The 26359-nt window shown below is 42.1% G+C and overlaps 1 protein-coding gene and 1 long non-coding RNA gene across 8 annotated transcripts in view; one reads left to right on the plus strand and one right to left on the minus strand.

Moving 5' to 3' along the window:
- Positions 1 to 8230, plus strand: part of BZW2 (basic leucine zipper and W2 domains 2) — a 56597-nt gene extending 48367 nt beyond the window's left edge. Inside the window, exons 12-13 of the mRNA XM_080383703.1 lie at positions 6018 to 6140; positions 7774 to 8230. Of these exons, the coding sequence (XP_080239829.1) occupies positions 6018 to 6140; positions 7774 to 7802 (152 nt within the window). The 3' untranslated portion in view covers positions 7803 to 8230. The remainder of the gene's footprint in view (positions 1 to 6017; positions 6141 to 7773) is intronic.
- Positions 8074 to 26331, minus strand: LOC308062354. 7 transcript variants are annotated; one of them, XR_013927547.1, is made up of 6 exons: positions 26113 to 26331; positions 17126 to 17414; positions 16096 to 16132; positions 13031 to 13181; positions 9898 to 10789; positions 8074 to 9217 (listed from the first exon to the last, which is right to left on the minus strand). It is a non-coding gene; the product is annotated as an uncharacterized lncRNA (long non-coding RNA). The 7 variants fall into 7 exon arrangements; XR_013927546.1 differs by lacking the exon at positions 17126 to 17414; XR_013927544.1 differs by lacking the exons at positions 16096 to 16132; positions 17126 to 17414 and having other exon boundaries at positions 13031 to 13113.
- Between the last annotated feature and the right edge of the window lie 28 nt (positions 26332 to 26359).

The raw sequence follows: 26359 nt of genomic DNA on the forward strand, positions 1-26359 counted from the left end.
TCAGGATTTGTGGTTGGGTTTTGTTTGTTTTTTGTTATTCCCTCCCTGGTAGAAGGAGCTTTCGTTATTCTTCTTTCCCTTTTCCTTTCCCTGCCAATTTCTTACAGGTGCCATAGTTTGAGGGATTTCATTTTTGTTGTGAAGTTGACTTCTTCACAAGTTTATTCTGATAGGGTTGTCATAGAGACTAATGGTCTTGCACTGCATGTGATGAGGGGGTGCCTTTAAACAGTTTGTTCTGACATTCTTGCTATAAATAGTTGAAGGAGAAGAATCAGCGGGAGTAGAAACCCAATACTGGTCTTTGTTCGCCCTGTTGTGCCCAGGCACATGTTCAAGGCAAACATGTTCAGACTGTTAAAATAATTCCATGGCTTCAGAAGGCAGAATTAAGTGAATCATGTGGATTTATTTCTATCCCTGCGTCAATATGCCATGGCCTCAATGTTTAAATGAAAAAGCAATACACTTTGTCCTGCTACCGTCAAATTCCACAAATTGTAAATATTATTAATGACTGAGGACAAATTTGAAACTGCAACCTGCAGCAAGCACTTTATTCATTTTTCTTTGGAAAAGAAAATTCACTTTGGACATGGTGAATGAGTGCTGCAACTGCTGTGCACTCAGCCCATAAATGATTGTTAAACCAGAAATAGTTTTGGTTTGGATTCCCTTCAGAATTTTTGTGAATTCATTGCTGTGTTAGCCAGCAAGTGCAACCCTGACATTCCAAAGCATTAAAAAAAAAAGGAAGAACGTTAATCACTAAATTGTATCTTAAATTTAACATGGTCCAAGAACCCTGTTCCCATCTGCTTGCTCAGCCTGCATGCTCTTGTTCTGACTCTGGAGAAGCTCTCAGGCAGGCTTGTTAGGAAGGGTGAGAAGACGTTAGCCTCAGCACTATGGGTGCCACAATACTGTTCAGGATTCACATGATGTCTAGAAGAGTGTTTGGAGCTACTGTATAGCCTGTTGGTGGAATCTGCGAGTTCAGCGTGTCCCACAAGCGCGATACTCGCTGTGCCCATATTGCTGCCTGAAATACCTCAGGCAGGCGTGCCGGAGCACCTGCCTCTGCGCCTGCTGCAGCTGCCAGCTGTCCTGGCCTGCGGAGGCTGAAGCTCTGCCCTGTTTGGCAGGCTTCCTGCTGCCTGCTACCAGCTCCTCACCTGCCTTTGCAGCCGCTGGCTGTAGGGCACTTCTGAGTGCTGGGCACAGCAAGGAAGTCTTCGTTTCCATCTGTGTAAGGCATCTTTGCAGTGAGACGGTGTCCGTTAGGTGAGGACACGCCACTGGCATTCACCAGGGAGGATTCCGAGAGCACTGGTAGTCCTCCAGTTCCTGTTTCTCCCACATGATGTTACTGAGCTTTAGCAGCTCATCGCTTTGGCTTGTCCAGAGCCATGCTGCCTGCCTCTGCTTTGGTTCAGTGCTGGTAGACCTCACCCCCTCCTTCTCCCCAGATCATACCTATCAACTAGAAACAAGCCATCAAGTCTTTTTAGAGAAATACACTTCATTGTAGATAAGTTGCTGATGACAGCATATCTTGTGTTTCCTAATAGTCAAGGAAGACGACCCCTAAAAGCTATTACTGGTTCTGTCAGTGGTAAGGGGACAACAGATGCCCGCGTTCTCCTTCTGTTGTGCTTCAGGTGTAACCTGCACAGGATCTGAGAGGTTCCAGGGTACCTAATTAACTTTTTCTAGTGACATATAAAGGCATCTGAAGTATCTGTGGATGGGCAGACAGAAACACAGCTATCTACCAGCATGAATGACAGTTTATTGCTTATTACTCATAATGAGGGAGTGTTTCCTGGGTGTGAATGTAGTCAGCAGTGATAACAGGCACCAAATGCCACTCGTGCTTTGACAAATTAAATTGTATGACTGCCTCTTGTCAGCATGTCCAACATCTTGCATTTAAATCTTTCCGATATTTCCATCATAAAGTAGCCCTCGGGTTACTTTCCTGGGAATTACCTGGTGATACCTAAACATATAAACAAGAATGATGGGACTCATTAGCATCTAGAAGGTCTTGAAAGCCTGTGCTGTTTGGTTTCTTTTATTCTGTCTCTGAACAAGGAGGAATATCCCCTTTTCCCCCAATGAAAGCCCAAGCCCTGTTGCCCCTTATGTGGGAAGCAGCTTCTTACCTGCTTGTAGGTATCATCTGCAAAAGCAGTTCTGTAGTCAGTTGAAACTTGTCAACATTATTATATTTTTCTGTTCCTGGTACAGTGTAGAGAAAAACAAGCTGTCCAGTGATCCCTGGCTATGATCAGGTTGTTTTTCTGGTTATCACTTAAAGCCAGTGCAATTGTAAACGTGCCAGCTGCAGAATAAGAATTGCTGAGTTCTTCTGAGTGATACCGAGTAAGTTCGCCCGCCTCCTTGCTAATTATGTAAGATGAATGTTGGTTTTTAGTCCACTCCGTGTTGCAGTGTGTCCTTTAACTGTGGGTTAATTAAGCATTATTGTTATTGGATTACATGCTATATATCATATTCACTTGCAGAATCTCCCCTTTTTTTAGCTTGTGTCTGACCTGGGCATTTCAAAAGTGAAATCTTGACCCTATTGAATTTAATAACCATTCCTTTCATAAGGATCAGAATTTCACCCTTAGCAGGCACAAAGCCTCTGTGTACTTTTGCATTAGAGTTCAGGACAATGTTTACAATATACAGAAAGAAAATAAATCAGAAGCGTATGTGGAGTCATAGTCTGGTTTGCGGCAGCATGAATAGGCCTCGGAGATACTCTTCTGCAGTATGGAGTTGTTGCAACCAAATGATGCAGACTGTCTTCTCAAACGCTGCAGGAATCCTGTGCTTACAAGAACGGAATCTTCCAGTTCCGCTTGATACACAGGTTTTGCATTTTGATGGAACACAATTATCTTGAAATATCTTCCATTATTCAAGTACTTTCTTTTGGTACTAGATGCGAATTTTTCCCAGAAAAAAAAATACCATGGAGACCGTAACTGCACTGTGGGTGATACTCCTTGCGTTGAAAGAGCCCTTGCCTTCAGGCTCTGTCCTCCCAACTGAGTTAGCTGTGACAGAGTTGAATTATGCAGATTGATTGGCTGCGTTGGCAGCTGACAGGGTGCGCTTTTCCCTTTACTGCCGATGGCTACGCAGCTTGAGTTGAAAGCAGAAACTCATTCAGACTGGGTGATTTAGTACAAAGCTGAGACCTGAACTTCAAGTAACTTTCCAGTTAACCCTGCAGTAAAGACACGGGGCTTTTCAGTCTCTGCTCTGCAGCTTCTCCCTTTCATGAGGGACATCCCTGGAGGCTCTGGCTGTGGGTGGTGTGAGTGGCAGTTGGCTGCACCTGCAGGATAAACCAGCTCTCTCAGGCTGACATCACCTGGGACTGTGGTGAAAATGATGTGCCCACGCCCACAAACCACAGTGTTCAGCTGTTGAAATGTATCTATAATCAAATTTAATGAGGAATAACTATAAATATACAAAATGAATCATTCCCTTCCTCCTCCCGTCTCCCCCAGTGTTCCCATTGCTTCAAAGCAACCTAGAGAAGTAGGATTAACTATACCCTGTCCTGCATGATTGTTTAATTGGGCATCTCTGTACTGACAAGAGCGTATCATCTCTTATGAGCACTGGAGGCACGAATGTGTTACAAATAATATTGTTCAGAAAAGAAAGGAGAGTTGGAGTTTTCCTTTTTGGAGTTGAATTCATTTTGTTCTTTTCTGTTACTGTAGGAGGCTTATTGCTATGGAGTTGCATACAGGCAAATTTTTCATCCACCTGGCTTGAGAATGTTATAATCTTTGAGGCACACAGTGAGAAAGCATGCTGCTGTTACCAGGTTTGGGGTTTTGGGGAGGGAGGGAGACGTTCCCCCTTCCTCTTTGGTAGCAAACCCCTTGAGCATACAGTCTGCAAATCAAAAAACTAAATGTAAATCCTGTTACTGTTGAACTGAGATACGTGCCTGCCTGGAGGTGCTTCCTGGCACAGTATTGTAATACGGACTGTAATGCAGCAGTGGGCTTCTGCAGCTGCTTCTGTACAGCAGCTGCATGTTTTTAAGCGTCCACAACACCCAAGAGCTAGCTTGAGCTAGGGAGGGGGTTGCTCAACCCTTTCCCCTCCCTCCCCTCCCCCCTGAAATCTGTCCTCTCCTGATTTTCTTTGCCTGTCCCTAAGGATCATAATAACTGTCACACCCCGAGTAATTCTGCAGATGTAGTTGTGTGAACTCCAGGGCTATGGTGAACATAAGCTTTTTACATGCAGGGATTACACTGCAGTTCCATGAATCAGTGTGAAATATTTTGAGGTTTCCTAAATGAAAATCCCGATTTGTTAAATGCTGTAATGCCTTTGAGCTGCTGGTAAAGACTACTGGCAAGTATTTAATGCAACATGTTTGGAGCCTCTGTCTTAAGTCCTGTGTCCCGGTTACATTGGAGAAAAAGTCCACTGGGGTGGGTTGTGATTTCAGGAAGATACAGCTGTGTGCGCCACTTGGAGGGTTCACCAAGTGCAACTTCATATGTACTGAAAAAAGCCTAGAGCCAGCACAGTCCTGTTTTCCCTGCGTTTTAAGCTTACTGTCACTTGCAGCAAACTGTGGACAAGATTTATTTTGGAAAAGCATCTGAGAGACAAGGTAACTAACTTCCAGTCACACTCACTAAATTCCAGATTTTCAGTGAGACTTCATAGTCTCTTACTGTTGGATGTCTTGGGATAGTTTTGATTAAGTTCAAATGTATCCCCGGCTGCTTCCATCTGTTTATTATTCAACAGTGCGTGTGAAATGTCTACTGTGTCTCATTTGATCAGATGCTTTGGGGTTTTGGTGTCACTTATTTCAGTTTGCCCTCATTCCTTCCCTGCCACATGATCTGTGACCTTTAGGCTGAAGAAGGTGGTGATGGTCAGGATCGGCGCTTTGGCAAGCAAATACCCAGTGGGTGGGACGGCACCAACCGCTCAAGGAAGCAGTGAAGAACTCGACATAAATGTGTTGATTTTGCAGAGCAAGGGTAGTTTGTTGAAAGACAAGAAGAATGGAAATTTTAATGAGCTGTAGAAAGCTGTCTTTAGTCTTTTTATAGAACAAATATAGTTTGATTTTTTTTGTTGTTGTTGTTGTTCTTGCCTCTTGCATTACGTAACTGCCAAAATGCCATTGTGGATCCCAGATTTTGCCTCCACAGCCATCAATTACTGAGATATTTGGCTTGGCTGGATCACAGGAGCTTTGTTCCTGGGGCTAGAGGTCTGTTGCTAGACCTAAATTTGCATCTCTTGGAAACAATAAGTGTCCTTGCTGTTTATTAGGATTTCTTTATTCTGAATTGTACTCAGCCTCACAATCCCTCACTGACGGCTATTTTGTTCTTGATGCTTGACATAAAAAAATGTCAGCTGTGCTGTCCATGTGAGCCAGTCCCTTAAAACGGGTGGTCTGAATAGTGACCTTAAAACTTAATAGCTAAAAACAATATAAAACCTTTAGGGGAAAATGATTGCCAAAGGTCCCTACTGGCTGTCTTTTAACTGTTCAATCAGGAGGTGTCTGTCACTTCAGATTTCTAGAACCATGCACAGTTCTGTGATCAAACAGCAAGAAAAAGCATGGTATTTCTTATAGTGGTAACTTCTATGTGCAGACTGATTTTTTTTTTTTTTTTTTTTTTTTAATCCAGCCATCTTCTGTGGTGTATTTAAAGCAGATTAATAGAGAACTTTTCTTTACAGAAGCACAATACTTGGTACTTTATTTTAAGCCTAATACATTACACATTTTACTGGATCTGGAGTCCCTTTCATGCATTGGATATTCTGTAGTGGTAGCCTAATGTAGTTCATGCAGAGCTTGTTCCACTGCGACCACATTAACTTATTTTATGCCGCCTTTAAAAAAAATAATTCCTCCTTCTTTCATGTTCAAAGTCGTCTAACCTCTAAGAAGTACACTGATGTTTTACAAACACTGATCTGTGTTTCAGCTGATGTTCTGAGTGAAGAAGCTATCCTCAAGTGGTATAAAGAAGCGCATGTTGCTAAAGGCAAAAGTGTTTTTCTTGACCAGATGAAGAAATTCGTGGAGTGGCTGCAAAATGCTGAAGAAGGTATGGGTTATTTAAAGAACTATAGTAGCCTCCTCGTGAATCAAATTTATTTTTTCAGATTTTCGTTGTACCAGGCATATGAATTATACAGACTTAGAATAGAAAAACACCAGGCATGCCTTCTCCAAATTGTTTCCAGTTGCGCCTGAGCCTAACAACAAACACTTGGTGCTTTTTGTTGTTTGTGGTGTCCTTGTGAAGTCTTTAAGTCATCAGGTACCACTTGTCTGTAGATAAATGCTTCAAGCTGCTGCTGGAAGGAGTGCTGCACTGACGACAGTGTGAAGTACCTTGGTGTTAGCATGCCCAACTGAACAGCTCACTGTGTCAGTGCCTTTTCTGCTATTATCATCTGTACTGGAGACATGAATATAGCCTCCCTGTGCCACTGCAGCTGAAATTGCTTTTAGCTGAATGGTCAGGCTGATAGGTGGTCTGAATTTGCTGCTTTTAAAGTGGTTGTTGCAGAGAGGAACTTGTTTCTTTAGTTCCCAATGTTGTTTTTCTCATGTTCTGCACAGGAAAATACTTTGGTTTGTACTGAATAAGTAAGTTATCTTTTTTTGCATGGAGAAGGAATTACATAGTGGGAAGATCAATCCATGTGTAATAGATAGGGATATAATTATTAGTGATCACTTTCACCCATTTAAAATAATTAAGTTTTAGAAATTTTAAGAGAATACGTAGTAATGCCAAGGAGCAGATAAAACTGCAGCAATTCACATGTGCAGGTAGCAGTATAAAAATGGTAGCTCTTTTCACACTTGAGCCTTTGGACCAGCAATCTTGGTCTAATTAGAGCATTTTGCCCCGCCCCCCTTTAATCTTTGCTTGTATGTCTTTCTGCTGCTCTTTATTTTTATCCTTTCCTGCATGTCCCCACTGCCAGATGTCCTTAATTACCAAGTCCAGTACAAATGGAGACAAAATGTTGCTGTAAGAACATGCAGACCATGTTTGCTCTGAGAAATCTGATCTAATGTGTGACACTTGTTGGCAGCAAGCCCTTTCCTGTCAGGTGAACACAGACTGAAATACAGTATGATCTAAAGTAGCTTTAGGTAACAAAAACACCACGTATGTTCCTATTTCTAAATGACTTCTACTTCTCTTGCTTCCACTTCTAAATTACTTTTATCTTATGCTATACAAATCATAAAAAAAGTGCGCAGATTTCATACCTGCTGTAGGGTAGCACCACATCTGCCTTTCTCGATGGGCTGGATGATGATGATGGATATTTGCAGAGCAAATAGTTCAAAGGGTGCTTCCTGGATGCCAGCAGTACAGTCTGCTCATAGCAATTAGCAAATAATGCTGATCCTTTATGAAACTCAGATGTGTGTTGTATGAGTCTGCAGATGAGGACCAGAATAATTCATAGTGATCTGGTTAAAATTCTAGTGACAGATCTATAAATGAAGAGCTCCACTGTGGAGGGTAGCAGAGTAGAAGAAGCAGCTGTGTGTTTCTTTTTGGTCGACTGTTTAATCTGCCAACCTGTCCTAGAAGGTACTAGGTGTGATGAAAATTTTGGATTTTGGAAGGGTATCTTGTTATTTTTACAGAATTACTCACATCACTGTCCTTATGCAACCTCCATGAAGCATTTTACTTTCTTCTCTTCTAGAGTCGGAGTCTGAAGGGGAGGAGAACTGAGACAGTTCAACAAAGCACAGTCTCAATCTAGGTTAATGCCAAATGCGCTTGGGAATGCCGTACTGTTCAAGCAAAGAGGCTTTACTTCAGTGTCATACAGAAAACTATAGGCTAGGCTTTCCTTTTGTTTAGAAGAATAAAGGTTTTTAATGGAGCCCTGAGGCATTAGATGCTTTACTTGGGACTCTACCTCTGGCTCATTGTACACTAACTTAGGCAAAGACATTCAGCAAGGAGCCATGTAGAAAAAGTGAAATGAATTACTTATGGACTCCTTTTTATTAACAGTCTTTTTCAGGTACTATGGTAAATGAACACTCCAATTTCTGTTTATAGAACTGTTTGGTCTGTGTTTGTAGCTCAATATTGGCTTGTGTATGTGATTTGACACCACCACATTTTTTTGAATAAATGGCTTTTATATCTTAGTTTTGTGGTGTTAGTGTGTATGCTTTTTAAGTTTTTACGATTCTTCAAGTGAAAATTACACAAAATTAATTAAGCAAGACATTGGTTTCATACTTCTTACCCAAAAAATCAGCATATGTAGTTAATTGGGATCACTGTCTAATCTTTATTGCTGTATTTCCACATAACTTTGGGCATAAGCCAGATTCCGTAACAAATATCGATTTATTCCATTAATTCAAAGAAAATTTACAGGAACAAATCTGTGGAGTCCCCATTTTGCAAGTGATAAGTAGCATAATGTGCGGTCTCAGCTCAAACTATACTTTGTTATTGGCGAGGGCTAAATTGTTCAAGAGAAAACATGTCATTTTAGAACATTAGCTTTGAAACACATGACTAGAAGTCATTACATGTGAAATCTGAAATTTATTTACATCGCCATGATGTTGCAGTCAGATATTTGACTGAAATACAGAAAACTAATCTTTAAACTTCTCAGGACCCATCACACTTTCTTGAATATTCACCTTGTGCCTTGATGTGATGCCACTTAAAATTCCAGTGCCTGGGACCTGACAGGGATGTTGCATAAATAGAGCCAATGCATGGGTTAGTACTTGTGTGTAAGTCTCAAAACCCAAGCCCAGAGCCAGAGGTCTGATGTTGTGGGAAGACTCAGCCAGCACTTGGGATCAGAGTTCCTGGAATCCAGTGTTGTGCCTTGTGGATGTGAACGCAACAGCAAAGGTCCAGCGCAGCACCATCGTCTGACTTGCACCTTTTTTTTTTACACAGCAGAGAATTGGGTAACAGTTGCTGCGATTTTATTTCTCACAAGTTACTTTAGAAGTAGTCTTCTGCCCCAGTCCTCCCTCTGCTGTCTGTGCCTCACCATGCTGGTGGCCCAGAATGACTAGGGTTGCAAGTCGGTCTGCTGATACACAGCACTGCTCCAGTTCAGCTTCTCTTTAAGAAGGTGTAACTTAAACACTCTGCATCCTTCCCTTTAAACATAAGAGTTAAATCCACATGAAATATGAGTGATTGGATTAGTAAGGTTAAGAAAAGGCAGGCTTGTATTCTTACAGGGGAAGAGTATAATTAACTAATGAAGTGGTGTATTTTGTCACTAGAAACCAATAAGCTAACAAATAGTACAGATTTTTTTTATGGAAAAGTCATATAAAGCACAGATCATATGGTTGTAAATGTCTCAGTATGTATCTAGCTTTACTAGAAACAGCAAAGAGCAGGTGGAAATCAAGCACTGTTGAATGCCAGCTTTCCATCTAGAACAACATTTATTTTGTAACACTTATTGATCTTTGAAAGGGGAAATATGTCATGTGGATATTTCCAGTAACTTAGAGGAGACAGTAAGAATCATATTCAAAAACAGAACTGATGCATTAGCTGCACACTTTCCATTTGTCTTTGTTATGACAGAAAATTTGCCAGGCACTACTGACCTGGGGACCATCTCTTCACAAACTCTGCAGCTGTGAAGTGGTAGTATTGAGTCATTATTGCTAAAAATATTTCACAATCAAAATTGTGGTTTTCTGAGGTACCAATGAATACTCAGTTGTGTGTATGTAAAACTACTTCTCTGTATAGCCTAAAACTCAAACCGATTTCAAAGGTGCCCATTTAGAATAATGTGCAGAGGATACCATAAGCATACCTGCAGCTGGAGTGCCAGGGATGGCAAGGTAAAGGCTGGCTTCCTGTGGGCTGGCTGGGCCATCTGCTGGAGAGAAAACTCATCGTTGGCAGGAGGCACTTCGTGGCAAAAGGCAGCAAGTCTCGGATGCTGGCTGCGGCCTCAAGCCAGGTGCATTTATGCTCAGTAGGATCCACTTCACTGAAGTTCAGGTACCTACAAGCCAGGCACTGATGAAGTTGGACTCAATGATCTTTATAGGTCCCTTCCAACTTGAGAGATTCTATGACTGCTGATGCAGTTGTCCCAGGCTCCATTTATAGATGTTGTGTTGGAGAAACACGGGTGTTTTTAAGACAGGGCTACTGGCCACGCTGAAACCTGTGATGCGGAGCAGGATGAGGAGTTGCACTCTGGACTGATGGTAGGTGTCTAATTTTCGGTGACACAACTCCCAGAACCTGCTATCTTCCGTGTGTCTGATGTTTAGCTCCTGGGAAACCCTCTCAGCTTTCCCTCCTCCAGCAAAATGATGTGTTATTTTGCTTAGGCACTGTTTCTTAATCTAGTTTTCAGGAATTTTCTCCACTTAAATCTCTGAGATCAGCTCAGATGGGGAATTTTCACACATGTATTTCCATCCAGCATTTCACATACCTGCTGTTAACCAAACTAGGTAGGTGCACGAATACAGATAGACCTTGTTTGCATCAGACCAAATTTCAGTACAAATGTGTGTCATGATTAGGCTTTTCAAGAATTCTGTGGTTTAGAAGCTGGGCGAGGTTTTTGATGGTGACTCTTCAGGCAAAGCACCCTTCCCTGGAAGCCTTCACCAAGTCTGCATTTCAGTTAAAAATGTCCCCAATCCAAAGCATTTCTTTAACACAGCCCTTGAAGTAGCATTTCTCTGCTAAGAGTCAACACTAAGTATATTCTTCAAATACAGAATAAATTGTCTTACAAAAATAAAAAGATACTGCATAGAAAATATGCTTCACATAATACATGGCATTTAATTTTGAAACATCAGTGGAACCTAAGTGTCAGAACTATACACACCTCTCTTACCCAACAATAAATTGCAATGGGATGCCCTTTAACATGGGGATTATTGAATTTGAAGGTGATTTTCCCTTCTGGCCTCTCCCTCCTGAAGTCATGCTGAGGTTTTAACTAAGAGAGCCATTTCTATTGCTTTAAAACATTCTCCTAGCATGCAGGTTCCCTCCCAGAGAGGGACAGCATCTTTCTTGGGATGCCACAGTGAGTTAGGTTCTATGGTTTCCCTGGTTAAAGCACTGGGTAGAAATCTGAAAGGTGTCGATACAGTTCCTGTTTCTTCTGGCTTCAACTGCCTGACTGGGTTGGAGGCTTGTCTGTGTCAGGCTCTGTACAAAGGGGGGTCCTACCCCACAGCAGTTAATAATCCTGCAGATCACAAACCATCATCAAGCTGGCACTTCAGTGTTTTCAGCAGCAACCCTGCTTGCACCTTCACCGTGTTTTGAGCAATAGAGATTTACCCGCAGGACATGTAATGGCCTTCCACACCAGCATCCCTCTCATCTGCTTAGTCAGCACATCCCAAACCCAGTGGCCAGACGCATCCTAACAGGAGTGGTGGAAAAGCTCCCAAGCTCATCCCTGGGGCAGCTCCAGGCTGGCTGGGCAAGGAGGGCGCCTACCACGCAAAGAAACCAGCTTCTACTAGGTGAGACCTCTGCGGGGTCCCAGGGTCCAGTCTGCGACTACACCTTGGAGAGGGAGAGGTCGGGGGGGTGTGGGGGTGTGTGTGTGCACACACAATGAGGATTTTTTACACAAAAGTGGGTCTCAGTAATTCTAGCAATGAGTCAGCAAATTAAGGAATTTAGCTCTTTGTGCAGTCTTACAGATGTCAGTAGTTTTCTAACAAACTAACCACATGTCTTGCAACTGAGTTCATCTGCTGGCTACATATATTAAATTAATGGCTAGTTACTCTTCTAGTATTTAAAAGTACCAGGACATAGATGATCCTGGTGAACTGAAACACATTTTCATTCCACACAGAACCCCAAGTTATTGTAATTCCTTCTTTCTGATTAAGGCCCTGTCCATTGTCAAAATGGATTTTAAAATGAAAAACTATTTTTGAACATTATTCTTAAATTATAAATAAAATATGTACTTACTAAAATGCTTAATATAGTATATTCAATAGAAATAAAATTTATAAATGTCTAATATTGCTGAAAATACATATTTAGAATTAATATGACATTATTCATGACTTATTTAAATATTAAAGATCTTAAAATAATATACCAAGACCATTTTATAAATGTTAAATTATTTTTTAAGAAAACTGTTTAAAATGTATGTACATGAGAAAGTCACCACGCTAGTGCAAAGCATGTGTGAAGTACTAAAGGAAGATAATTAAACACAGAATATTTTGACTACAATTCAGTTTCATTCCATGAAAGTTGTTACTTCTAAGTGAATAAACTACCTTGTAACTTCAAAACTTTTAGAATATATTTTTGTTTTGTTAAGAGTATTGTTGGCTTTACTCAAAAAAGCTTGTTTTCAATAAGAACATTCACAAAATTCAGAACACCAGGATTTTGAAGCATTGTTTACACATAATGTGTTCAGCCGGGATGCAGTCACCTGCTGCTTGGAATTTACCGTACTCTGCACTAGGAACTGAGGTGACAACCAGACAAACAAGTGATTCAGCTTTTCCCTTCCTGTGCTGTAAGAAACAGCTGGGCAACTACTTTAAGAAAACTCACAGAATTTACCATCTAGCTGGTAAAATAGCTTTTAGGTACCTTTTAATACCTCTCAGCTATGCATTATTTTACCTCTGCAGCTTTTCAAATTAGAAGATTCAAAGGCTATTAGAAAATCTCTTTAAAATACCACTTCTTTTGTATTTTAAGCATCATTCAGGATATGCTATTTATTAACAACTTTACTTGTAACATAGGAATGCCTTGAAACCCTAGTCATGGCCCAGCACAAACTGAGCCATGTGGAGGCACATCCATGCATGAGAAGCAGCTACTCTTATCACATCTTCTCTGGGCTTGAGAAACACCTTTCAGAAGGGCTCCTATTCTTCATTAAGAGCTATGAGGTAGGGGGTTCTCTTATGACTTACCTAGCCAAGCTCCTGGGTAAGACTTTTGAGGATCAAACACTTCATGCCTGTTGCTTGGCATATAACAGAGCTGGGCAGAAAAACTGAAACAAGTGAGCAGTTTGCATGATCGTTTTCCAACTCTTGAGAGCAGGCCAAAAGGGTTAGCAAGCTTAAGTATAAACACAGGATAGTGGTATAACGTGAAAAGCATAAAATATGCTAAACAGTGCTACAACATATGCTTTCAGTACTACCCACACCAGTGCTCATTACCACATCCTTAAGCTACACACACTCCTTTGTAATAATGGAGCTCATGTTTTCCTGCTCTCTCTAGGGTCATAGTAGCCAGCTTCCATAATTTTTGTAACTTCCACAAAAGCTAGGTTTGGGGTTTTCTTAAGTCTCATGCAGGTATGACTTTTTTTTTTTTTTTTTTTTTTGCTGAAAACACTGAAACTCTTTCGCTTCTCAAATAATCACTTGGCACTCAAATCAAGGGTTCAAGTGACAAGGAGACATTTGCTCAAATGTTTAAAAGCACACCCCACCACCCCACCCACCACCCCCCAGTCCATTTAGAGGCATAAGGTGTGTTAAACAAGGTCTCATAAATGGGTGGGTGGGGGGGTCATTTAATGTTGACCTGCAATGCAGCCATAATTCACGGTTTAAGATGCAGAACTTTGTTCAAACACCCATCCACCAACCTGAGAGGGATGGAGGCCCTTCCTCCCTCCGCAGGTAGCACTCAGGCTTTGGGTCCCTGGTGGAGCTCATTGTGGGGCTCCAGCTCCCACCACAGCCCCCAGACGGTGGTGCCTGGGGCAGGGCACCGACAAGCAACTGTGGTATTGCATTAGCAGCAAGAAGCAGGCTTCTTGGCATCTTGTATTTGAGCAGCATATTATTATTTCAAGACAGCTTGTGCACTTAAGCAATGACAGATCAGCTCTTCAGGAGAAGCAAAGAGCATGAGAAAATGCAGCCTAATCCCTTACTTTCAGTGGTGTAAGGGGGTGGGGTTGCTGAACTCTGGCTTCTGTTTTGAACCTCTTCCTCAAAATGCGAGCTTTCAAAACCATGGGTTCAGATGTAGGGCACGTGATGCTTCAGCCTTGCTGAGTTTGTCTGAATAGCACAAATTGAAGAAGACTTCACAGAAGTCACAAAACCTGCTGCTCTCAAACATGCCCTTGCTGAGGCACTGGTAAACTGCCTGGTAATTTTAACAGGTCTCCTCTGGCATCCCAAAGGCTTTGCTTTGAGTTCCTGTCATGTTCATGAAGTACCTTTAAAATCACATTGGCACTTAAAAATGGGGCTTCTGATTGCCTAAAATACGCTTATGCGCTGACTAAGAAATAACAGTCCTTTCTCAAAAGGAGCCATAAATACTATTACATGGGTTAATTGCAGCCATCCATTCAATGCTGGCCAAGTTGTGCTGGTTATCAAGAAGCAAAATGAGGACAAATTGCATAAGCATATATTTTCCCAAAAAGGCCACATCTTTTGAGTTAGCAGGGAGGAAAAAGAAAACCTTCAGGGTTGGCTTCTTCAGCTTCACCAGGCTTTTGGTTTTGTGCTATGACATTTAAAGAAAAGTTAATTCCTGCTCCTTACCAGCCATGCGGGCCTTTAGACATCCATGTAAACAGAAACAAATCCAGGGAAGGGAAGTTATGCCAACACCTGCAAAGACGCGACTCGGGCAGGCGAGCATTCCCAGGCTGTGTGCGCAGCCTACATGTGGCCCTTGGCACAGAGCTGCTGCGCTGGCATCCCGGGTGACCTGCTCACTTGGTATTTTTTCCAGGCAGGGACCCAATTACCAGCATGACAGTGGCCGCGGTTCCTTCCCACAGAAGCCTGCTATCACCCTACGTGCTAGCAGTGTTTTCAGATGCTTGGCCCCTTCTGGGTTTCTTCTTTCCAGTTTACCCACATTACTCTCAGACAAGAAAGAAGTCCCGAGCTTATAAAGGACCTTGGGAGCTTCAGCAGGAGCTGTGCAGGTTGGAGTCTCACCTCACCACTGCTCCCTGCTGCCCTGGGGCACCAAGGGCCATACTGGGAGAACAGTGTCCTTAGTCTGACTGAGATCCTAAGTTATCCAGACAAGGAGAGCAAAGAGTATGTGCTTGCTTTCCTGCTGCCTCTCCCACAAGGGAGGCAAGAGAGAAATGCACTTGTTGGTCTCAGCCATCACTAAGCAGGACTATACAGGTGGCTGTTTTGCAGACGTACAGGACATGCTCCCTGCCCACTGGAGAGGTACTGCTGGACGGTACATGCCGATATCCACCACCAGGAGGCTGGAACCAGATGATCTTTAAGGCCCCTTCCAACCCAAACCATTCCATCATCTTCTCCCACCCAGCACGATGAAAGAGCCCAATGCTGGAACTGCCAATATGACACAGCTGCAAACTGACAGGCAACATTCTGGTACTTGGATCTGTCACTCCCACGGCTGTTGGCTGCCAGAAACTCAATTACCTCAGTCCAAGTGTCTCATTTAACAGCTTAACGTTAATGACTGCCACTGCATCCTACACTTATCACTAGCACTTCTATTGATGGTGTTACAAGACTCAAGTGTCTGCTTCCATACCGTCCCGCACCCGTCACCCTGCGGGACTGCAGGGAAACTGCAAACTGCTCAGGAACTCCACTAACACACCCATGAACACCAAATTTCTCTGATTTAGGAACACACAGGAATAAAAAAAGAAAGATTTGACCCAGAACGAACAAATGGCTGTATCATGGCAACTTCATAATGATAAGATGCATTTGCATTGAAGTCTCGTCCAGTACATCAGTTGCTTGAGATTTTTCTGTTTATTTTTCCCTGATGAAATTTAGGAACATTGCAGACAGGCCAACGTAACTCTCTCCATATCGTTACACGTCATTGCTGGGTTATTTGCATAACACTGACAGCCATAAATTACACCAGAAGAAATAAACAGTATTGTTGATGCATCCAAGGATATGACCAAAATAAGGTCTCTAGGCAGACCTATGTTATTAGGCTCACTAGTCTAGCTGGGAAAAATCAATAAGCTTTCAAGTACCTCAGTCCTTCTCCAGGTCCAAAATAGAAGCAGCAGCCTTGAAAAAAAAGAAAAACCAACTGAGAACAACCGCTCTGCAATGTAGTTAGACTTTTATCAATAAGACCACCTGAGAGAAAACAGATGGTATCTGTGATACTGAAGGATATTCTAAAGGGAAGTGGGCAGGCACATAGTTTATAGTTTGTGGAATAAGTAGGACGTGTCAGTGGAAGAAAAGGTTAAAAGATATCACAATCTCTCTTACTGTGTTGATACCTGAAGAAGTTCAAATCTAGAACATTCAGACTTCTCCCTCCTTGCTCAAGGGTCACAGACAGCACTACGCTAACTGGGAAAAAAAAGGTATTTGGCATGTGGCTGGGTGCCCATCCATGCAGCAAGTCTGTCCCTTTCTGTCCCTATGATTCAGGCCCTTGGGATAACACCAATGCAAAGAAGTCTTCTGAAAGAGCCTGGAGACTACACTTCCACAACCAGAAATTTCTCTCGTGTCAGGAGAAGGAAGCAGTGTATGAACAGACCCGGAAGATCACACTTTTCCCAGCTTCTGAAAATAAAATAAAAATTCTGTGGTTTTACCAAGACAGTTGGATTTTGAGGTTAACAGAAACAACGTTATATTTCCTCTTGCTATGACAGACTTCCTATCCATCTTCTGCATTTTGCTTTGAGCTTAAAACATTAATAAACCCAGAAACCTCTGAACCTGTAAAGCTGTTCCAAAAGAAACCATTAAGGCTGATTTCTAATCAAAGGGTACCTCATCCTACACCCAGCTGAGAACATCCGGAATTCTCCCCCCTCCTCCTCAGAAAACACACATAATTCAAGAAATCCAACATGGAAATGCCTTCTGCTCCCAGGCAGATCACCTCTCCCCTACAGGTTGGCCCAGGTTTCCAGAAAGACTGGGGAAACATCTTGTTACACTCAGCTCAACTTCTGGACCTGCCATCAGAGCCATCTGCCCTCCTGTGCTGCTGGCTGCCAAAGCAACTGTGCAGCAGTACCTGCTGCAGCCCCTCACCTCAGGGAAGGAAGCGGGATCCCCTCCTTCCCCAAGGAATGGAGCAGGGACCAAATCCTCTGCTTTGGACCCCCCTTGGTCGCCCCTCCAGCTGGCACACAGCCTCCTGGCTGGGCCCAGGGTAAGCAAATCTCATGAACCACATCTGCTGGCAGACTTCCTCTGTTCCTCAGGGAAATCTGCGTTGAGGGCTAAAATAATCACAGCAGCCAGATTCACGGGGATGCAGTCTCCAGAGATCCCAAATAGGCCAGCAGCTTGTCAGGGGAAACGCCAGTGCCCGGAAATACTGCAGAGACAGAGAAGTACAAGTCCTGAGACGAATATTGGATACAAAAAGCAAGACAGAAAGATAATTTAGAATAACTGCACAAATCAAGGTCATGTGCCGTCACTTCTGCACCAAATAGCATGAATGTACTGCTCTCTCATGTGCTGTTCCTCCCACAGTCACACCCTGGTCCTTGTTGCCAATGTGCAGAGATTGCTTTATCTCGAGTTTTTTTCCTTTTATTTCAGCTTTCATGTGCATTCTGTGCATAATCACATTCACAGTTTCCTTTACATGTTTTGTTTGTTTTGTTTGTGTGGGCGAGTTTTAATATCTTTATACCAGCTTGTTATAGTTTAGCGATTTATGTAGCATCTATGTCATTCTATTTGTGTTATAATTTAGTGGCTGTTAAAGCAACTGAAATGGCTGGTTTTTTTAAAGAAACTTTCCTGAAACAGCAGCTCTTTTTAGGTGCTCCTTTAACTGAAGAATTCTCAGGGCAAAATGCAGCTCAAATGATACAGGTACACATCCGGATGATTTATTTAAAGCTGAATAATACAAGCCTCCCTTCAAGGACTAGCAAAGCAAACAGCCACTTGTTCATGCCCTGTGTGCAAACTCAACTTCATACATTACTAAACTTCAGGATAGATGAAATGCAAGAATCAGATGCAGGCAAGAATAATCAGCAGGGATAAATGGAAGTTATATGAATATATCTACTAAAGAAGTCCTAAAGCAACTCGTTCTCATGACCCTAAACTCCAAACGGTTTCCACAGGGTCTGGGAGAGGTCTGAAAGACGTAAGCAGATATACGGATATACGGACAACTGACTGAAGAGGAACACATGGTGGTGCTGATGTTGCAAAGCAGCCCTGAATTAACATGAAAAAGGCACAGAAGTGTGGTCTTCTTGAGACTACTAATCCTCAGAGAGGAAGAAAAAGGACAGCTTCTTCCCATATCAAAAAAAGAATCCATTCGGGACAACTTTAATAGTATAGACAGGAACCTAGAAGTAAACTAGAGGAAAAGCACAAAAGCATTGCCTTCTTACACACATAAACGAGAGAGTGATAGCAAAGCAACAACCTGCCAGCTAAAGTCCTGCAACAATGGGAAGGTCTGAACCATGCTCTGGATGACATTTAAGCTGGAATTTTGTTTCCATGATGAAATTAATGCTGACTGTTCTCACAGGAGGCCACTTAAAATATCAGGAACCCAGAGATATTATGGAATTCCCAAGGGTTCTTACTGCACCCCATAAAAAGGCAATGTTGGAAATCCAGATATTCCCCCAAGATACAGGCATCAGAAACAGAAATTCCTTCCAGTTTTGGAGAAGGTATTTGGAGAAAGCGCAATTATTTTACTCACCCACCTCTCACCAGCCATCTTTCGCTGCTGTGCTAGCCTATAACATGCAGAAATACATTCTTCAGAGGCAAACAAAAAAACAGAAATCACCCAGCCCAGTAAAATAATATTAAACAGGTCTGATAAAGCACAGTGAAAAAAAACCTGACTATTGAATAAAAATACCAAATGTACTCTACTCCCCAAATGCAGAGGGGCCTACAGCATTTGGTTAGCGCAGGGCACATGTTTGACACAGGAATGTCAAATAAAACAAGCATACAATTTAAAAGAACTGTCTTAGCTACTTCTGCAGTTCAAGATTTATCCAGTGTCTGGAATAAACTTTTGAGGGATCTTCTGCTTTGTTCTGTCAGGCCTGTGACCTTCCTGTACTTCATCCCAGTCATGGAGATGACACTCGAGGCAAACATCAAGATACTTGAAAATACTTCATGAATTGTCCATTTCTGAAAGATTCTCACATCATCAGAAGGCCACAGCAGCTAACTTTACTACAGATAAGCCATGCCAACAGAGCAGGGTGAGCATACCGACTGTGCTTTACTGAAACCACAGAAAGAAACAGCACATATACCAGAATTTGGCATTTTGTGTTTCTCTTCTTCCTATGAATTTCTTTTACCTGGGGTTGCTGGTTTGGAGCAAACATGTCTATTCTCTCTCAAGTGATCTATCCCAATTTAGCAGGAAGTCAAAGGAAAATACCAGCTCATGACATCACATAGAAAAAAGGACTGCTTTGGCTCCTGGACAAATGACATAGAAATGATGATGGAACTGTGTTTATTTAACCTAGATAAAAGAAGGCTGGGGGCAGACCTGACTGCAGCCTCCCACTCTCTAAAAGGAGTTAGAGTAAAGACAGAGCCAAACTGTTCTCAGAGGGACGCCGCAAAAGAACAAGGCAACAGCCACAAGTTGCAACACAATCAATTCTGATAACAGAAAAGTTTTTCACTGTAACAGTACTCAAGCACTGGACCAAGTTGTCTGACAGGTTGTGGTCCTCCATCCTCAGAGATGTTCAAAATTTGACTGAACGTCTCCCTGTGCAAACTGTTGTGGCTCCAGAGTTAGCCCTACTTTGAGCAGAAGGTTGGATCAGATGATCTCCAGAGGTCCCTTCCAACCTGTGTTCTCCATGGTTCTGTGACACGGATGACAACTTGTCACACAGCATGCACAGGGTGAGCAGCAACACAGTCAACAGACAGACCTGGTGAGGAGCACTTAGCTAAACAACTTACATCAGAACCTTGGTGCTGGAACTTCCTTTGTTATGCACAGCATCTCTCCCCACCCTTCTGCTCCCACCATACAAGGTCTTGTTCAGACCATCCTCTACTGTGATTCTACATACTTGTAAACACTTCAGATTTCTGCTTCTTAGCATATGGTGCCTGATTACTTCAGGATTTCTTGTAGCTCTCCCAAAGAATCACCTGGGAGGGCTTTCAGCAGATGGTATCCATTTTTCCTTGAAACCAAAACCAAGTGGTGATAGTTTCCACCTGAACCTGATAAAGAGGAAATCTTTGGGATGCAATGGTTATGAGAACCTGCAGCAGACTTAAGACCAATAAAAACTACAATTAATTTGAAAACTGCTTACACCCCACTGTTAGTCCACAGGCGTTAACATGTCCTGTTAATCACAGAGTTATTGTCTTGTATTTACTGTTGAAGTTTGCTGGGTTTATATCAGACCTGAAGAACAGATGTGACAGTGGATCAGGTGCCAGCACACTGCATTGATACGCTTCCCATGAGAACAGAGTATGATACACACTGTCTCAGAGAGGCCACCTTCCCAGCAGTTATCCACCTCTCCAGAGACACGCAAATGCCATATACACAACAGCACAAGTAAGTTAGGATTTGGCTGCAGGAAGCATTATACCACTTCGCTACCTGGATCTAGAATTTTGCCTTTTTCTCTTCCAGACTTCACTGAAACCAGCCCAGTTCCAGGACATTCCCAAATCCTGGTCTCAAACAGAAGGCCAGGGCTTTGGGTCACGCCTTTCATGTTATTCAAAATATCATTATACTGCTATTTTCCGCCTCCAGTTGTTTCTTTAATACATTAGATGCAACAAACTCTCCTTATCGTAATCCTCCACCACCATCAAAATGGATTTTAAATGTGCTGAAAGGCGTTTCTTACAATTAAGATAAGATCTTCAGAAAATCCCAAGAACTAGCTTCTGAATCTATAAAATGCGTATTTGCCTCTTTCACTACTTTTCGAAGGCTGACCTCTGAAATACACTTTCCCTTTAAAGTCAGTGGCCTGGTCCTGTTTTAGTTCTTCAATGGTATTATTTTTCCCCTCACCTGTCTATAAATGTTAGAGGGACAAACTTCACCAAACCTATCTTTTGTCTGGCAAGCACTATTCATGAGACGATTCAAAAGACATGAGCATCAACTGAACTAACAAGTCAACATTATTGTTATACTGCAATGTATTTTCACCCACTGCATGGTAGATGGGGTGGGAATCATAAAGAATGGCTTAAAAAGCAAGGCTGGACATCCAGCTGCTCCATCCAGAACAACTGCTTCACACTTACATATAGCTGCTTTTACTTGAAAAGAGCTTCCCTTCTAGGTAGTTTTCTAACAGTGATTTACATTTCCATGCTTAATGCAAGGACTTTATGTGATTTTGATTCTGGTCAGAAAGTTAATCAAAAAATACATTCAGCATATGTCTTTCCAAGAGCACAAATGAACAAACCATTATTTCTTCAGCAGTCATTCATAACAACTTGTTAACTTTATTAAACTGAACATTTGTTGTGTGTTTGCCTTTGGAGGAGCTAATTTCTGACCTAGTTGTGGGTTGCTCCAGCGACTGTACTTAAATGGCCTATTTTCCTGTTCTGATTTCCCCTTTTTAATCTACTGTGCTCCACTTCACTAAAAATTAATTAAATAAAAATACCAAAAATAAATAAAAATTCTCCTCTGCAGAAATGTATGCCTGATCCAAACAACACAGGCAAGTTTATTCTGTACACCAGAATCATCTCTCCCTTGTGTCTTGCTCATCATAATCATCAACATGAAACACCACCACAGCACCTTGCTCATCTGCCCGTAAGACAGCAAAGATCAGTGCAACAGCTACACCTGCCTGTGCTGTTCCTCACCGCCTGGTGCCAGAAAGGGCTTCTTTAACATTGCGGGTGGAATGGCACAAGCACAATAGCACTGCCAGGGAACTGGTTTTGTTCCAGGAAGTGGAGAGAAATTCACCATGGCACAGCCAATTCATTAATAAATGAGTCAGTAAACAACTGGAGTGTATCTTCATGACATTTGCACTGAATTCAGCTTAAAAAAAACCCCAACCCTCAATTGTTACTGCAGATAACATTTTAAGTGTATGTTTTATTGACTCCATATATGCTACCTGCTGCGTTACTGATAACTAAGGTGACTAATTGACACAACTGAGTAACTGAGGCAGTTCATGTGACTGAGATGACTCAGATTTCCCTTTTCTGTGACACAATAAATGTCTGGACATTGGAGCCTCTACTTCCCATGCAGAGACACAGCTGATCATAAACAGCGTTTTACTTCACAGACTTTGTTGACCCAAACACAGATCCTACAGCCATCATCAAACTTCAGACACACTTACTGGCCCAAGTGCAGGAACATGCTTTAATGGTCAACTGCCATGGTAGGATAAGCCCCTTTATTTACTCCAAGTTAATCCAGCTGAAACCCTTCCCCTTTGGGCATATATGCCATTCACTTCAACACCAACACCTACAAATGTCAACTGTACATAATAAATACTTTGAAAACAATTTAGACAGCAGATGCTTGGCTTGTTTTTTAGAGCTGATGCAGTATGCTTTAAAAACCATCCTGTGGGGCCCTTTTGTACATATAAAAGGAAAATGACAAATTCCCTAGATGCTGCATCATCATAGCAACAAGTAAAAAATTACTGATTTTAACACTGTCATTTCTGGTTTTCCTATAGTGTCTTAAAGGAAGCAAAACGACTAATGCTAGACTTTAAAAACAACAAAACAAACAGAAATACAACAAATGTAGCCAGAAACTAAAATTATGCAAGGTGCATTCCAAGTTTAAAATTCTAATGGCATTAGCCCTGGTTTTAACATGCCTGATTGTCTTGTGATAGAGTTCATACAATTTAGACTTATGCTTATTTTTCCTACTATCACAAGTATTTTGCTTATACATTTAAGAAGAAAAAGTCAAACTAAAGCCTAACATTAATAGTTACAAGTACAGAGATTGCATGTGGCATTCCTGCTCCTGAAAACACCTTGTTTTTTTAATTTGTTTTTCCTCTCCCCGATTTTGATGTGCATGACAGAGTTTATACAAACAACAGGGGAAGAAAAATGACTTTACAAGACAAAGAGCGAAATGAAATAGAGCGCCATGAATGGCTTACTGTAAACCTGGGAAAAATAAAGCAATGAAAATAAACTTCTGCAAAGAGTGTTTCACTTACAATGTTTTAGATGCTCCATGATAGCAGAGTAAGGAAAAAGGTCACAGTGTCTCAATTGTGAGACAACAGCATATACTTTAAGAACTTTGTATATACTTGAGCCTTCACATTTCAAATTTGTGCCCCAGAAGTGACACAGGCCTTTAGATTTCAGGCACATAATAAATAACATAAACCAGCAACAATAATGTAGGATCACAACCTACAGAAACAGAAGAGATTTGCTTGCATTCAGTGTTTCAGCATAAGGCCCCATGCAGAAAACCTTCTGAAAACAACCCAGCTGATGTGACCTTTACAGGGAAATGAAGAGTGAACTACCCAAATGGCTCAATTTCAAGCTCTTCTGGTGAGTAAGAAGCATGCCAGCACTGAGCCCCACTGTGTTCACTCCCCTCTCTCCTCGCATACTTTTGTCCCATGTCTGAGCGCACGTCAGCAGCATTACAAGTGCCCAGTGGACTCTCCCCCCACCACAGTTTCCCATGAAAGAACGACTAATTCACGCTGTTCATAGCTGCTTCTGTTGCCAGCATTGCCATTGAAAGGCATCAAAGAAAGGCAGGAGAACAAAGACTGTGCAAGGAAGCGGAGAATAAGCATCTGAAAAAACGTGAGGGAAGAAAAGGAAAAGGCATAGTCTGCTCTTGGTTACATCTAGCAGCTCTAGATTCACATAACAGATGTGAGTGCAGAATTTGTCCCCTATAGAGACAAAGAGTGAGGAGATAAATATTTAGGATCTTCACTTGGACCAGTTATTTAAATAAACTTTAAAAAAACCAAACAAAACCCAACACCATCTATGTTTTCCCTTCAGAGAAGGGCTTTCCTCCAACTGCAAGAGAGCCTTTTTATAACTAAAAATTGTAATGATCCATTTCTAGCCAGAATACAAGCTAACTTCTGCAGCCTGATGCGGAATAGGAGCACAGACACACTTCTGACCACTATCACAAATTACAGTAGTCGGCACAGCCGAATTGCTGTAACAGCAAGAAGTAGTATTCTAAATGCAAACCATACTATTCCAAGTTTGTACTACAACTTGGAAACAGAAATGGAGGAAGGACAAAAAGCACTAGATCCCAGCTACACTAATTTGTCATAGCTCTATTTATTTAATTGAAGCCTCCAATTATTTATATCTGCTGAACTTTGCCCCAGAGTTTATGGTCAGAAGTGGGTACAAGCTAAGTTGCATTAGACATAGTTAAATGCCTACCCTGAACCTGTAATAGGTACTTCCCACTCACAAAGGGCTGTAGGAGCTGGGTCCCTTAGTAAGAAACACCAGCGTTAATTAAGAAAGTGGAGGTACACCTTTTAATAATTAATAATGAAAGAGATCATCTGAGGGTGGCAGTGGATAATAATACTGAATAATTCAGCACTATAACCAAAGGAACAATGGCACAGTAACTCTAGATGTGAGCATTTGCAACAAAAATCCAACAAAAACATTTGATATGCTGATGGCTTCTTGTGTTCAGGAAAGGGTATGTATTCAAGATACTCCTTCCTATTGAGTGGGCATCAAACAATTTCTGAAACCTGTCTTTACAATGGAATTAAAAGCAGCTGGTAAAATTGCACTGAAGCAAGCGACTTTATACTAGGCTGGGCCTAGTATATAGACCTGGGCCCAAAAGATCAGAAGTACGGCCCTGTAAAGGCAGTAGCTCCTGTTAGTAAATCTGCATTTCCAATAGACCAAATTAGCCACATCAACAATTTAATTAGCAAGGGGAAAAAATCTGCAACAGATATTTCACTCATCCTGTCACTTCACAAAGCTGCAGCAGCAGGGACAGTCTGTCTGTCAAGTTTAGAAACAAACTGAAAGCTTCAGCAGCTGTTGAACATTCAGATTTAATTTGTGGTCACAAATACTGCAGAATTTTAATGTGCTGCCTGGCTAGCAGCTGAGAGGTAGACACACATCAGTTAAAAAGTGACAAGTCTTTGTTACTGTATGAGAAAAAAAGTCTGGCAAAACATCAAAAAGCATGACAAGAAGATGTTAAAAAAAAAAAGGCAAAAAGATCTGAGTGACAAACCAAGCAAGATGAAGCCTGCTGCTGTTCGGCCTGTCTCACTGCTGGCAAGGATTATTAGCCTGCGTGCCTTCCCTTACCAGACAAAAGGCATCCAAATTACATAAACCAAAACCCTTTTGGAATTTCCTTCCTCAATTGTTTTGATGACAAGTTCCTTTTAAGAACTGTTATGAATTCATCAGAAAGTAGATGCTGCTTCTGCTGCTTACTAGGAACTGACCATCACACCTTCTCCTCTGGCTCCAAACGGTGACAAAGTAGAACTGCGGTGCTGCATACGCTTACAGATGTCCCAAAGGAGGAACATGGCCCCTTGTCTCTTTATGAAGCCCAGCAAAAAAATGAAAATACCTTGGACACTAATCCTGCAACACATGTACACACTCAAGTAGCTGGAAGTGATCAGATTTTTTGTATTTATTATAAAGCATCATCAGCATGGCCTGGCCCACGGCGACTGCGGAGACAGGATTTCAGAAGGTACTAGACAACTGGGACACCATTCAAGCCCGTTAAAAACAGTAACAAAAACTTGGTACTGACCAGTAGGAAATCATTACTAGAGATGAAAGAGTTTGACTACCTGTAAGCAAAAATATTTAACCCTCGAACTAAGGAAATACACAGGTGCAAACACGTAACAACTGGCACAGTGGAAACGTGACTGCTAATAAAACTTTTAAACAGCAGTTTTAAGAAGAGAAATAAATATAGAGATGAATAGGTGGCAAAACTTTAACAGTACTCCAAATACTTCAACGCCCTGGGACGGTAAATCCCTGGACGTTTCCTTCCGATCACACTGGGCCGCGGCCTACAGGTGTGCGCGGCCGCGGGCGGGGCCGGCCCCCACGTTCCCTGAACAACAAAATGGCCGGAGGTGCCCGGCCCGCCCCGGCCGCGGCCCCCGCCAGCTCCCCGCTCCCCAGCCAGCCCCGCGGGCGGGGCGCGCAGCCAGGGCCTCCTCAGCGGCGGGGCAGGTGGCGCTGCCAGCCCCGGGG

This window comes from Falco punctatus (assembly GCF_963210335.1).
Source record: "Falco punctatus genome assembly, chromosome: 4".
Classification (NCBI taxonomy): Eukaryota; Metazoa; Chordata; class Aves; order Falconiformes; family Falconidae; genus Falco; species Falco punctatus.